This window comes from Echeneis naucrates, chromosome 8, assembly GCF_900963305.1.
Source record: "Echeneis naucrates chromosome 8, fEcheNa1.1, whole genome shotgun sequence".
Taxonomy (NCBI): Eukaryota; Metazoa; Chordata; class Actinopteri; order Carangiformes; family Echeneidae; genus Echeneis; species Echeneis naucrates.
The window spans coordinates 11,626,658-11,642,366 of NC_042518.1; the positions used below are offsets into that span (position 1 = coordinate 11,626,658).

At 39.9% G+C, this 15,709-nt stretch overlaps 2 protein-coding genes across 2 annotated transcripts; both read right to left on the reverse strand.

The window, feature by feature from the left end:
- Nucleotides 1-900: 900 nt before the first annotated feature.
- Nucleotides 901-5,340, reverse strand: ypel3 (yippee-like 3). The gene is made up of 5 exons (XM_029508723.1): nt 5,094-5,340; nt 4,085-4,203; nt 3,813-3,856; nt 2,823-2,931; nt 901-1,987 (listed from the first exon to the last, which is right to left on the reverse strand). Exons 2-5 carry the CDS (start codon nt 4,199-4,201, stop codon nt 1,898-1,900), a joined length of 360 nt encoding a protein of 119 aa, XP_029364583.1. The 5' UTR covers nt 4,202-4,203; nt 5,094-5,340; the 3' UTR covers nt 901-1,897.
- Nucleotides 5,341-6,730: 1,390 nt separating this feature from the next.
- Nucleotides 6,731-11,611, reverse strand: gdpd3a (glycerophosphodiester phosphodiesterase domain containing 3a). Its single transcript, XM_029508722.1, has 10 exons — nt 11,091-11,611; nt 10,780-10,822; nt 10,478-10,613; nt 9,936-9,981; nt 9,734-9,852; nt 9,121-9,210; nt 8,738-8,871; nt 8,388-8,447; nt 8,156-8,207; nt 6,731-7,371 (listed from the first exon to the last, which is right to left on the reverse strand). Exons 1-10 carry the CDS (start codon nt 11,227-11,229, stop codon nt 7,243-7,245), a joined length of 948 nt encoding a protein of 315 aa, XP_029364582.1. The 5' UTR covers nt 11,230-11,611; the 3' UTR covers nt 6,731-7,242.
- Between the last annotated feature and the right edge of the window lie 4,098 nt (nt 11,612-15,709).

Here is a 15,709-nt window from a genome sequence, read left to right on the forward strand (position 1 = left end):
GTCCCCTGCTAACTCCTGGCTCCAACGCTTACACACAGCCTACACATTCCCTTAAGCTTTTATATTTGGTATACTGGGTGACACTTCAACCCTACTTGGTAACATATTTCAAACAGTCCAGCAGAGTTTCCGTTTGCTGGAATATGAATTTGTTTAGTCTGTCTTGTATGAAGTATTTCTCATTAAGGCCTTTCATTAAATGAAGGAAAACTGAAAGAGCAGACAACCAGAAATGAACTGCATACACATGACTATCAGCAGTCTCTCCACCACATGCCTTTAAAAAAAGAACTGAGTTCTGGTCAGAGCTCACTCATGTGACCTGTTCCTGCTTCGAAAATGATCACCATTTCTTTACATTCAACATTTACATACACTCTGCACACAAATCGGAATATTACAGTTGTATAATTAACCTTAAATGGGAAATTTCATGACATTTTCAAAGATATTCTCATTATCTGTGTTATTATGATGTTATCTTTACTTTTTATGATTTTGAATCCAAAGAGTAAATACACTAATTAATTAACTAGAAACAGAAACATTGATGAACCATTTTCATTGGCAAACCCCATAATAATTATTTGGAACACTGCTACTATACTGCTACCACCATCTGCTGGTTGATTTGTTCAGCAGTCTGCAGTTCTCAGTGCTCTGTTAATATGATTTTATTCTGTGGGTTCATTAAAATCAAAGTTTAAATGATGCTGAAAGTCAGGGACATAGATAATTACTACTTCTCATGTGGACATGAGACTTTTAGAGGGTTTCTGTGCCCAAAAGAATCACCACTTTTCCCAGGTCTCCAAATAAAGAAGGAAGTGTGTTTGCGAATTCAGTTCAGAATAGCATGCACAGAAACATCAGAAACAAATGAAAACTCAAATATTCACATTACTGAGATTATATTTTATGGAAAGATCAGGTTAAAATAACACACTTTAATGAAAGAAGCAGACATTAAAAATCACCATAAATATGCTACATAATCCTATCACACTTTGCGCTAACATGATTGAGGAAACGTATCAGTAAGGGCAGCTCAGTATTCAGCTATACACAAAACACAAAGGGTAGATTTCATTGTAATGAAGTGAATACGTCCCAACTGTGTAGTGGAAACTCTAGATGTGAACCTAATTCACCATCCAACTTAAGGCACCCCAACACGCACGCACACGCATACACACACGCATGTTTGAACACTAAAAGATTTAAGAATTTTAAGAGTTTCAGTAACATTTTGTGGGTGTTAGCATTACTAATTCAACACACCTGTTGCCTTTGGCACAAAATTAACATGTGCTACTGATCTTACTATAAAAAAAATAACAAAAACAAAAACAATAATTTCAATGATAAAAAAAAGCCCTCCCACTGCTCTAAGCATTCCCATTCCCTTGCATCACGATCTATGGGTTGAACAAGCCTAAGCACTTTACACAGTCTGGGCCAGATGTCTAAACTCAGAGGGAAAACCCAAATACCTTCATCTGATGTGTAAGATTATTTGACTTGCACTGGTCTCGCCCGCAGAGTGAGGCCATTTCATGGTCACTAATAAGGGTTTCATCGCTTGAACATGCACATGTGCCTATGTGATTACATCTGCCAGTATTGCACACACAAACCTTGCGCTCATTCGTTCATGTCCCAGCACAACTAGCAATTAGAATAGCAATCACAGCAAGTGTGTTGTTGTGGCTGCTGGAAAAAACAAGGAACAGAAAAAGATAAAGGCATCACATGCTACTCTTGGCAAAGCCATATGAAGTGAAAGTGTGGCACAGTGATGGCTCAAATGTGGGATGAGGAAGCTACACTGGAACCCTTTTAAGTTGTGGGGATGCAACTTTTGAAAAAGTCATGAAGAAAGATGAAGATTTCCTTCTCAATCCCAGCCGTTGTCCTTTATCATGTGGGACAGCTCAATGATGTACTTCCCCTCCTTGTACTTCTGACTCAATTCAAAGGCTTGTTCCTGCAGCAGGAAGGTGCAACAAATGAAATAATAAAATGGTTATGATTGGATTAAAATTTAGCTCAAATGGTTATGGATTGCTCCATACTAGTTTAGTATAAAAGTATATGTAGACTATGTCATTTATTCAGCTCTGAACAATATTACGATATGATACAATATATGATATGATATGATAATATATTACAATATGTTACATTTAAGGAGGTTGAATCCCAAATGTATTTATTTATTTATTTTCTGTGTTAAGGTTCATGATTTTTTTTCCAAAATACAGAAAGATTATTTGGAAAACAGCGTCCTTTACATTTCTTTCTTCTTTCTTACAATGCTTAAGACTGATATCATTTATGTCACAGAAATAAAAAAGAAAGAAACAAAAAAACTTTAGCTGTCTCCATTAACATAGTAAAATGTGTTAAGCTCTATTTATACTTCAGCATTATGGAGTTATGGTGTAGATCTGGAGCCTACACCATGGTGGTTGTAGCCACACTGTGGATAGTGTATAACTGTGAAAATCTGATTAAATATCTGGGCAGGGTCCACGTGGGGATTAGAGGAACTGAGAGTGTCCAATTTTGGATGTCAGGCATCTAGCAAAGCCATTTCTACTGCAAATGTTCTGCTCACTAGGATCACCATGACATGGAATGATTGAAAATAAACAAGGGGAGAACTCATATATGCTAACTGAAATTAAAGCCACATGGGTGCCATCAATGGGTGAAATATAATGCTGAGCTTTGAATGAAAAGCTACACAAATGAGCTTTATGCATTTATTGTGGGGCCTATGTTAACTTTTTTTGTTAAGTATGTCAGTGCACCCTTACATATTTCCAGCCCAGTGTGGTGTGACAGTTTTCACAGTATATGTCGGCCACTGCATGAAGTCCTGTGAGCAGCAGCCTCTCCTCTGCAGGACCACAGCCAACGTTCACCCTGAAAACAAACAAAGTCTTGTCAAAGCCCAGTATAATTTCATCAGTCTGGTGCCACATTAATGTTTTTGATAAACTGTAACAATAAACTGTGTGAAATCTTCTTGGTGGAGGATGTAAATTTTCTGACTGATAAGTCTCGATTAAGTCATTGTGTTATTGTCACATAATATCCACTCTTGGCCTACTTACCCAGTGGGAGTGTAACTAGAGTGAACTCACCCCCAACTTCAAGGTCCACTTTGCAGTAAATCAAATTATCTGTCAACAGTGTGTAAACACTGTGGAGTTACTGAGGGAACCTACTGGAAAATTGTTGATTCCCTGTACTGTTTATGCTACACCTAACACTTAAAATATCCCATCTCTAATCTGAAAAGATGAGATATAATGTTTAAATTGCAGTTAACATAAATGGCATAGTGTTTAGCACTATTGCCTCACAATGAGAAGGTCACAGATTCGGTTCCCAGCCTGGGGCCATTGTGTGGAGTTTACATGTTCTCCCTTTGCCTGCGTGGGTTTCCTCCCACCGTCCAAAGACATCATGTTTGGGTTAACTGGTGACACTAAATTGTCTGCAGGTCTGAGTGTGAGTGGTTGTTGCTCTCTGTGTGTTGGCCCTGTGATGGACTGGCGACCTGTCCAGGGTGTACCTCGCCCTCAACTAATGTGAGCTGGAATTGGCTCCAGTAGCCTTCACAACCCAGAAACAGATAAGTGGTTGAAGATGAATGAATGAATGAATAATAGCAAGAATACATAACTAAACTCACTTTCTGCATAGGTTGACTAAATCACAGAATAAGAACAATATAGGATGCCCACTTTTGATCATTTAATGTGCAAACATGTTGTAATATTTAAATATCAAGTACTCACACAGAATTGAAGAGGTAAGCTCGACCCTGACTGCCTTGGAAAGACTAGAAGACATAGAGGAAAATTTTAATAAAAGAAAAAAATCCTACATGTACCTCTCTGGCATATAGATCAAAAATGCAATATGATGTTATTTGTAATATTTACAGCTTCACAATATAGTTCAAATATGTAATGTAAGTTTGAGATATAATTTTAGGTAAACGTTGGTTCAGGATTTTCTACTTTCTTTGTGGAGTGTACAGACCAATCGAAATTATCATTATACTCACCTTGGAGATAAGATCGTCATGGTTGGCCAGATGGGCGCGGCAGTGCACACAGCTGTAACGGCGGTGGCAGGAGTCCAGGTAAGCCTGGAAAGTCTTGGCCTTCGTAAGTTTCACCATGTCTGCGGAGGAGGAGGGAAGGAAGCAGCAGGATGGTGGTTTGTTGTTGTGCATGTGTAAGTGATGCAGGCATACGAGTCCTGTTTGCTTTCCATTTTTTCTTTTGATCAGGTTCAGACGGACAAACAGGTTTCACAACAAGTCAGAACATATCTGATGCTAGCAGTAGGACAGTCCCATACTTTATCCTGAAATGATCTGATCTGATTTCATTAAAATAATGCTGGAAAAAAGGCAAAGGGAAGCTCAGGCAGCTTCTAAGGTGAAAAAGTTGATTATAAATCATATTAATTGAAGCCCAGGTTATGGCTTTCACTTTTAGCATTACAGTTTGGATTCTACTCAGTATCAGGGTTGTTATCTTGTGAGCTTGATGCTGAACAGTAGCCCTCACTCCTCATATTTGTTGATTTAATCATATTTTCCTTTTTCTTGAGAGAACTGTGCTTCCACACAAAGTCAGATCTGGAAACGATGTCTCAATTACCACCTTTTGCAAGAAACCTAGATGAGTTACTGCCACTTTGCAGATCTTATATCGTTATAACTAAGCAGCACATGTTGAGAGTAAAGCTTCAGATGAGTTAGGGCACATTGATTTAGCAGATTGTTTCCTTGTTGATCACAGTTTGCACAAAGCATAGTCGCTCCGTCAGGTACGATCAGTCACCCAAATCTAAGCCCTGGGAAACGTTTCTGCACTGTCCCGCCCCGGTGGCCGTTTGTCAAGGGCTACATGATGACAACATGACTGTTGTATGTGTCAGATACAGAGGGGGGCTAAGACCTAGCGTAAGAGTTAGCTCGGAGGCTAAATCCACAGCCACAACACAGCAGCTATCAGCAGCTCAGAGGCGCATTGCAGGGTATTCCCCGGTGTGTGTCGACTCACCTGGTCCTACCGAAGCTCTTCACAGTCTAACCAGGGGACCAACGCTACTGACAGCCGAAAACCATGCGAGTGCAGCCGGTAAATGCTGGCAGGGGAGCTCCGTCCAGCCGTCCAGCCGTCCAGCACGCGTTGGCTGCTCGGACAATGAACACAACACCGACAGGCTCTGCTCGTTGCGCCGTTTTTTTTTTTGGTGTGTGTGGGGGGGGGGGGGGGGGGGGTTTGTTTTTTTTTCTTATTTTTTGTAACCAGCTCTCAAAGCTGCGGCCTCTTCGTTAACACAGGAGCAGGAATCCGACAGTCGCTGGCAGGCTGACAGGACGAGAGCAAAAAAAAAAAAAATGCGGTTTGTTTATGAAAACACGCAGAAAGGAAGTCTGAAGGCTGCAAAACAAATCCCCGTCCACCAATCGGAGCCGAGGAGTGACGTCGAGAATGTGGGTCAACCAATCGGCTCGGACCTCACGCGGGCCCTTTATGGCCATCGGAAAGATTGTTGATCGAGCTTGATGTGGACTGAGAGGGACTGACCACACTGACCTAAAAACTGTGGGGACATGTGAAGAAATACTTTTATTAAGTTTAATAAAACTATTTTACACATTTCCATCGTCAAGGCCACTTTTACCTGACTACGTTATTTTTGTAAGCAATTTGTTATTAATTGATCAGAAGGCCAACAAGTAAATCTTTTGCTATAGTCGTTAAATAGTGAAATTTAACGACTATAGTTCAATTTCTGTTTCCATTTTTCCCCCCAGATTATAACAAGCTATCTGAAGATGTCAAAATGAGCCACGCACATGGCAAAATGTAACAGATTGATCGTTTATTTATTTAGTTGTACAATTTGTAGTTTTATTGCAGTCTTATGACATTACTCTTTTCACTCATCTGAAGGCTTTGTTTAAGATAAATGTGAAAAATTTTGAAATGTGCAAATTTTACGATAAAATATAATGTTTTAGTTAATTGAACATGTTTTTGGTTGAGCTTATTAGTTGCGGACTTTGGCTGGTAATTATGATTGGGATTAGAGCCAAAAGTGGATGTCCATAATTGGTTAGCTTTACTGAAAAGTCTTCCTCTTGGTAGCAACTGTAGCTCTGGTGGATGATGTTTTAGTTTTTAAAGTACTTTAAAAGGAATGCTGTTTTAAAGTACTTGTGAGGTTTTAAAGTCCAACAATATGAACCCCATAAACCCCCTTTGAAGCTTACAAATATTTATCAATGCATGGCCACTTCATAAATTAGCTCTCTGCTTTTCATCTGCACTGATCTACATTTATTTCTTGAACTCACTTGGAGCGATGACAGAAAAAAACTGCTTTAGTTTCACTAACTGGCTGATTGATAGTACATGGACTTTGACTTTGGCCTGGTAAAACAAGGGCACGGGTGTGCTTAGCTGCACATGTGAACTGTCAGTATGTATTTGCATATACAGGCTCACATTTTAACACAAATACATAACACTGCCTCAATGAAATGGTGACAACATCAGACTCGCCGACTGTCCCTAGATTGTATTTGTCGTAACAGTAATTGCATTGCTAGTTTATTGTAGCGTCTGAAATCATGTTTGTTATGCTTTCAATTTAATAAAACTAAAAAGAAAAAATTAACAGCTTAGCTCAGAATTGTCAGAAAGCTTTTATTTCTTAAGTCTGAAAAACAAATCAAAAAATGTTAGAAAATTACACATTCACAAAGTCATGTTTACTGTCTCATCATGAGAGATAGGACGTCAGGTGATTCAGTCCAGCTGGTTAAATATTGTCTCTACCTGCCTGATTTGCTGCAAAGAAAATCAATGGCTCTTTCTTTTAACACTGGGCTACATCTGAAAGACTAGGGGTGGAGGCCACAGATACAAACTGATTTCAGATCACATCACAAACAAATAATTCAGTCAAGGTGTAAGATTAACGAGTTGAAAGTTGGTTTTCTTCCAGGATGGAGTTCCTGAATAGAGTTAAACAATCAACAGCTCTTTGACTAATCATGTTATCAGTGAGGAAATTAGTCTCACTTGTTTTATTCACTTCTCATTTATGGTCTTTTCTTTTTTCTACTATTGTTTTACACAATAATCATTCAGCGGAAAAGTGCCATGTCTGAGTTTCAAGATTGGATTGATTTGAAGGTCACTCCTGGCTTCTGTTTCTGCAGAAGTAGCTTGACAGAACAGATGGATAGTCAGTCATCACCCCTGTGGCTCCCACTTCCAACGCAGCCTTTATATCCTCATCTTCATTGCACACAAACAAATGAACCTGCAATTCCAGATATATTAGTAAACCAAAGTGATTTGTTTTAAGCCTGGATCACAGGCGACTAATAACTGAAAGACAAAATTGTCATTTGTTTCACTACCTTGATACTTCATGAACCTTTTGCTAATGTACAGTAGGGAATGGGAATTGCACATGAATGTGATGGTGAACTGATGACATATTTCAGACCTCAGCTATAAAAGCACGATACTACTCAAATCCTGAATAAATCAATATATATCATTATAAATAATTAATCAAATTTGATGCCATGATATATAATAATATATGTTACCAGTACCACAAAAGAGGCATTGCAGTACACTTGAAACAGCCAATTAACTGTACTTAACTTATACACTGTGGAGGGAATTGATGCAATTATTTACGACTCTCTATTTATTATTTATCATTTCAGGCTAAGGGTTACTTTATTGCTCCCATTTTTACAGCTGACACTTAACTACTTTCTGTTGGAGCATGGAGCTAAATCCCTCCTCTGTTTTTATGATAGCTGAAGATCTTGTCTTTGCCCCTGCACGAGAACTACAGAGTTAAAACACAGTGAGGCCTTCAGCAGGTAACAAATCTATAAGATATGTATGACTTCAGTTGTTTTCATGCTCAAACGTTTCAATATTTCCTCATAGCCCGATGATGAGTGATATCATCCCAGCAAATACTCACATTGCTCACAAAAACTGTTAGTTCCTAGATATTTTATGGTGTGTTTTGGAGTTTCTCTGCACTGCTGTAATGTGCTGTGAAAACTGTGTGTTCACACCTGGATTCCACGTGCTGCCAGGTGTTTGAAAAGGCTCTTCCTCATTGTTATTCTGGAAAGAATAGATGAACATTCAGCTGACATACATACTGCAGTAAAACATAAAGAAGCAGATCAATCATCTCATTGTAAAATTGCCTCATTTTACTTCAACATTGTTGTGATTCTGCCCAGAAACTTTCAGATGTTGTGTAAGTGAGGCTGGAGTGGTCCTGTTAAATCATTCACTCACTTTTCTAACAAAAAGATGACGAGCCTGTTCCTCAGGATGCGTTTCTTCGGAATGAATGTCCTTCAAAAACCACACAAAAAAAAAGAAAAAAGAGAGAGATTGTAAACATCTATACTCTAACATATTTACACCTCAGGCCAGAGAGGAACAGCTATAAAACACAGACACAACACTGAGTACAGATGTAGAAACAACTATGCTGTAGCCAAGGAATGAGTAGAATGTCTCCTCCTTTTCATGAACAGACATGCACATTTTCACACCACAGACCTTATAATGCGTATGACACAAGCATGACCAAACACACGCGCTGGCTCAATACGCAATGACACACCAGTGTACAGCCACACCTGTTGAAAATGCATAGAAGGTAGAACTGAAGTAAACTCTCTCCCAGTGGCACAAAGGGCAACAGGCCGCTGTAGAAGAGCAGCAGCAGCACTACGCCTCTGCTCATAGTGAAACTGTACGGCATGGAGCTGTTCTGTAAGGAGGCAGACACACAGAGTTCTGAGGACCAACCCTGACAGTGACACAGTTATCATGAGCGTAAGGAGTGATGCTGAATCAGCGCTGGGAAAAATAAATAAATGAATAAATAGAAAGACATCCAGAGGAGGGAGCATGAAGAGATGTTTGTCAAGCCGTCCCATTTTATATATGACTAGGCTGATTTGAAAGTGTAGCAAATCACTGTACAAGCAACTTTGTCTCCCCTAAGTGGGTTATGTACCGTTCTTTGGCATTTCTTCATGATGCTGTTTTCCACACAGGCCCAGACAGTGGTCTGCTCCCTGTTGTAACATTTCACCAGATCAGACACCTACGCACAAATAAGAGGGTGTCACAGATTAAGTATCCTTAATGTGTCAGTCACCAAAGCTACAAAAGGTGCAAACTGCTTCAAACAGGTAAAGAAAGGGCATTTTCAACTCATCATCAGTGATGATCATAATCTTATTAGGTCAATTGCTGAGCATCACAAAATGCAGAAACCACAATACGGGACATCCTCAGCCTGTGCTTTCTATTATGGCTGCTATTATGGAGCCTGTAAAAAAAGACTTAAGCCTTGAGACTGTAACATGGCATGATAAACTGCTCAAAATCCCACGCCCATGTTGCTGTTGTCATGATTGGATACATTTTTTTTTGCTCAACAAGTTTTTATCTAATGTGTCAAATGCACAAAAAAAATAAAAATAAAAATTGTATCACACTTTATATGATAGCAGGTGATCCAGGGGAGAAGAACTGACACTGAGGAGTTACTATTTATAACCTCCTTGGTTAGAGACTGTACTGTAGTTACTTATTTATTTTCACTCTTTTAATGTGTAGTCTACCTTTTCTATCAGCCTGTGGTTGTTCTCTTTGATTTCTATGCTGATAGGAATCTCTGGGAACTTCTTGAACACATCCTCCAGTGTAGCAAACTTCCTGTCAGTGCCACTGCTGTATCGACCTGAGGAATGGAAGGGGTGAAAACGAAAGTCCAAACAAACGCTGTTTGACCTACTTCTTCACAGAATAAGAGAAGAACCTCACCTACATAAAATGTCACTTCCAGTCTCTCCTTATATGAAGGCAGATCCTGAAAGAGTTGGAAAACAGACATGTGGGGGTCATTGAAATTTGATTATAAAGGTGCTGATTATGATGATCTCGGTATCTTCTTCTTATTCATCAGCTGCAACATAGCTGGTTGTACCTTCAAACGCTTATTCGAAGAAAAGTCCTGAGTAAAATTTTGAGAATATGAAAGTTTTAAATGTCTCTCATCCCAATCTGAGATAAGACACAGTCGCAGTTTTTGCAAAGCACACTGAAGTTAAAAATCCTGCTGCATATCATGAGCCTCCAAAACATCTCTAGCCAAATTTAAAGTGAAAGTTTTGGTTTGCATGGAGCTACTTTGCATGTTGTAATTATAATGCATCATATGGGAGAATATGTGTGGTGGATGTACAACAACAAAAAAAAAAAACTAACTAGAAAACGACCATCTGGAAAACAGTTTGGCCTGAGCTGCTGTCTCAGCGACCTTTGCCCTGACCAACAGCGACATCTGCCCCGCCGCCCCACCACACCTGGAGATTGAGTGAGGAGATGGTGACGTTGTGTCCGGTCTGTCTCATCAGATTCTCATCATGTGACACCACCACATGTCCGTCACGTGTCAAGTGGCAGTCCAGCTCCAGCATCTGTGTGCCCTGCTCCACTGCACTGCAGGCACACACACAGGTGAGAGAGAAACAAAAAGAGATACGTTTGTACTATCCCTTCATGAAGAGAGGCTGGAAACCCCATGCCATATTAGACAGCTTACATGACTGGATAATCACCTCATCGGATAGAAAATATGTAATGTGTCTGTGAACCCGGTACTCACTGTGTGAATGCCTCCATGGTGCCTTCGATCCTCTCACCACATCCTAGAAACATTGTAACATCAACAATATATCTAACTTCTCAAGTAATTATTAGATATTAAAGATGCACAAGATCTTTTTTTTTTTTTTTTTTTTTTGAGTATTTTATTTCTAGCTCAAAACACCAGGGCAAGAAAGGTAATCTGAAAGATTGTATTTAGAGTTTGTAAATGATATTTTGGTTAAATATTTTTTCACCTTTGTCTCCAACAATAATTAGTACAAATATCAGACACTACATTAAGGAAACCTCCCCTGGTCACCCTCTTACCTCCTCTATGTGAGATGTGAGTACAGTAAAAGGCTGTGCGTTTCTTCTTATGGAGAATATGTGGGTTCTTCAGCAGGTACAACGAGGTGAGGGTGTAACCTCCCAATGCAGGCAGGAGGAAATACAAAATACTGCTCATCCTGCCCACCAAACACTTCCAATGAGACCCTGATAGAATGTCACCTTATATGCTAAATCAAAAACTGCGAGCAAACTAAACTGGCAGGAAAATGTGTCCAAGTCCTGAATGGTGATCTCCAACAACTGCCTGTGTTCTTCCTCTGAAGGTCCAAGAGCTCGACTGAAGACAACTGCTTCTCACAGTCTTCTTCGCAAGAGAAGAGAAAAACTAGACAGACTGGTATGACTGAATGGAAGTTTCATTTCAGAATAAGTTAAGTCTTGCTCTAATTTTTTTTACACCTGAAACTCCTGGAGCTGTGAAAAAAAACCCCCCCGCATAAAACATGGACTCATAGCTAAGAGTTCACCGCTCTACGCTCTCTGTCTGGCCTCTCCCCTTGCTGTGGCAGGACTATTTCACTCTTTTTGAACTGCTTTTGTTCAGTAGAAATGAACAGCTTTGTGTGTGTGTGTGTGTGTGTGTGTGCATGCGTGTCATACCTGGACACTGCATTTTTCAAATTCTTTTTTTTCTTGCACCATTGTAGAAGAAGAAGAAGAGCTGGATTTATTAACAATAAGCAAGTCTGGTGCAAACAAGGAGAAACCCTTTCTTCTTTGCCAATTTAGGCATAAACAAAATCAGGCTTTAATAAAAAGAACATATACGTATCAAAGTCCTCTCTGGGAGTGTACATGGTTTCTTAAGATGGGTGTGTTTGACAAAGGGGCAGCATGTGGAGATATGTAAACTCAAACTTTGACCCACAAGATCAAAAATATAAAAACAGCTACATCTCTGTAGGCGTACATACTCACTACACATTCAACACAAAGTCAGCAGAGTGTACGGCTGTATTGTTTAACTTCAGTCACAAAGTTGGCATGTGACATTGATACAACAGACCGAGCCCACTCAGGTGCTACAATAAAGCTGGTTTCCACCAGAAGGGAGAAATCTATTCACTGCAGAGCAACGTGACTTTCTAGCCGTTTCTCACATTGCCATGTTTGTCCTGTTCACCTGTGAAGGATGTTTATAAGCAGGACATTGTGAAAACCAGATCAGATGCATTTTAAACTTTAAATGAGCCTTGTTTCCACTGTAACAATTGGTGACAAAAAAGACCCGGACACACTCAGGGGTTTTTGCTTGGTCAGGTAAACCAATTCAGCAGCTCTTAGCTGTACTGACATTTAATGTTTTTACATTCTTGGTGTCAAAATGTCCCTGTAACTGTTTTTTAAATAAATAAATCCGAGCAGGTTTGGAGACCATATTCCATATCAGATCAAGACACCCAAACTGAAAGAGTCACAAATGTGCAATTTAGACCTTGCAGCCATTTTCGTCACTCACGTTTGTACTCAACATAATTTTGTCAAAATTATTGAACTTGAACTGTATTTTAATATATGACCAGGCTGTGGGTCCAGAGGGACAAGGTGAACTTTGTGAAACTGCGTGGAAACTACTGTTAACTAACTAACTAACTAATGTGAAAAACATCCACCGGCAACAGTATCAGGAAACTTTATTTAATTATAGGTATATAATTCTGTTTCTTTATTAATTGTTTAATTCATAATACCCATAGAATATACAGACTATAACCCTCATTAACTCATATCTCTTTGACAGTCTACTTGTGTTTTCTTTAAAATAATTCCTTCTAAAGATTTGGGAGGGGGAAAAAAAATAATAAAAAAGAAACAAACAACCAAAAAAAAAAAAAAAAAACCAAAAAAAAAAAAAACAAATACCAACAAATCCCCCCCTAGATTTCAGATTGAAAACACTGCCAATAATAATTCACACATAAGAGAAATACCAGAAAAAAAAAAAACACAAATAAAAACATCCTAATAATAAAAAAAAGATACAACTTTAACTCCCTTTTATGTAAAAAAAAAAAAAGAAAAAAAAAAAGATATACAACTCAGCGATATAACAATAGCAATAATAAGAACAGCCATTTAAAAACAATATCTGGAAAGATACCTCAGACAGACAGGCCTGTAGACTTGTCAACACTGTATGTGAATGCATGGGGTGTGTTTAAGTGCAACATTTCACAAACACACTCCTCAGCAAGAGAAGAAGTGAGTGCGTGTGTGTGTCAGGAGGAACGCACAATGGGACCCTTTTGGTTCATTCCCACGGTTCCCCAGAGAGATGTTTGGTCTGGTGGCAGGTCAGCGGGGGGTGGGGGGGTGGGGGGCTGTTCGCATGTTGGTCAAAAAGAAGAACTCTCACAGCAGCAGAGGGCCAAACTGTGAGGAAATAATACACACTTCAAAAGCACACACACACAAACAACAAAAACAGTCTTGGCTTCATGTTACTGATGAGCAGATACACAATCACTTTTACAGAGACATAAATTACTGCAGACAATGAGCCTCAAACACAAGCAGCAGGTAAAACTTAAAGCTGGAGAAGCAGGATAGGAGACAGAGGCAAAGAATAAACAAAATAAAAAGCTTGAGGGCAACAGAGTGTGGTGGGAAAGACAAAGTGCTGACGTGCTGATTGATTGGAGCGAGATTTCCTGCTTATTTGACCGTATATGATCGGTGAATCGGGGGGAGACGATGGGTTTTGAAGTGGAAAGCGACATCAAAGTCAGTGTAAGTAAGAGTAAGAAGGTCTTCACCAGTCCCAGTTGATGAGCAGAAAAGGTCGAGTGTCTATAAAAAAAATGGAACGGGGGGGAGAGGAGGAAGTGGAGGCAGCCCTTCTGAGTAAAGCGTGGTGAGTTTGGAGGGTGACCGGAACAATGCACATCACCACATGCACCAAGGAGCCTCACACCGACCCCCGAGTGCTGGCTATGGCTTCTGAGATAACAGCCAATGGTGAAAAACAAACCTATGATTTTTGCATGTGTTGGTCCAATTTGGGAGGGCGGGGGGGGGGGCGGCTTCCCTTACTGGCCCCAGTGCAAGAAGCAAAAATTAGAGCAGACCCGAGTTGGACCCATGCCTGGTGGGTGGTCACAGAGGAGAGAGCGGACACTGACACAAACAATAAACACGTACACGAGGAGTAACCATCTAAGAAACGGCACTAAATCACCCACTTTCAAGAAACACATGACCAGTATGTTCAGAGGTGGCTAGGAAAACACACACAAACAAACACAGGCAGGGGGGGGGGGGCGCAAGAGCAGAAAAAGAAAACTGGGTATACAGTATACTGTGCAACCATGAAGGGCTGATGGTCGCCTGGCTGTGTGCTGAGCAGAGTACAGCTCTCCTCTGGGACAGTCCTAGGCTTCACCCTTTTATAGGCTTACAGTTTTGTCAGTCGTGCAAAGGCTGCCACCGTTCTTGTAAAAGTTCACAACAAAACTAGAGTACACCAGTGACAAAAAATCCACAAATTCAAGCCAGTTACATTCAACACATACATGCATCAACAGGTTTTTTCCCACGGCAAGCGCGTCGGCATGTTGTAACAGAGAAAGCACAGGTGTTACTCAAAACATCAGTAAGAGGGGCATTCCATTCAGATGAGTGAAAATCAGGGTCCTGTTACCGTGCGTGTGTGGAGATCATGATTTACTGTGACTTTGGGTTTCATCTGTGCTTTCCCTGTCTTGACAAGTCAGAACACCCTCCATGGAAAAGGTGTGTACGCTGCTGACAACCGGCATCCGTTTGAAGGAATGAGTGTTAATCCAGATTTGACAGCCTGCTTTCACTACTGACTGCAAGTGCTTGTCCTGGCTCAACAAGCAGCAGACAGGAACACAGCCCAAAAACAGCACTAAGCAACGGAAAGGCCGATGCCATCCATACCTGCATTTTCACAGAACAGGTGTCTGCTACAAAAAATAGATTTGTCCAGTCAGCTGCTATGTGTGTGATACAGGAATGTCATTTAACAAAGGAATGTATTACTATTTGAAAATGGGGCTGAATGATGAATTAATTTATTGTATGCTGCTTGCTTCTATTTGTACCAAAAACATAGCGCCTCCTGTTTCGCTCCGTTCATTTTATCTGCCCCTGTTACAAGTGGTAGGTCAACGTGGTTAAGTAAAAATCTGATATTTCTTAGTTGCTACCCAGCCAAGGTCCTTGCATCTCTCTGCCACTTTGGTAAGTTTCAGGAATGCATGCATTCATATGAACATCATAATGCGTTTTTGTAACACACACAGACACACACACACACACACACACAACGCAAAAAAAAAGAAAAAGAAAGCAACATACAAATCTAGAAACCTGCCAACATGCCAGTAAAAACACTGTATATTTGCCTCAAAATCAGGTTTTCAAAAATGACTTGCAAATATAAATCCCAAAACATACAAATACGACAGAACTGATCCAAAAACACTCAAACAACAGTATACAAACGAAAAATAGCGACAAGCGCACTTAAAACGAGAGAAAAAAAAAAACCAAAGCTTTTATATTTTTTGTATATACAGACACACACCCGATTAGCATCCAATTTCTTTTAGCCCTCGATTTTTCCAGGA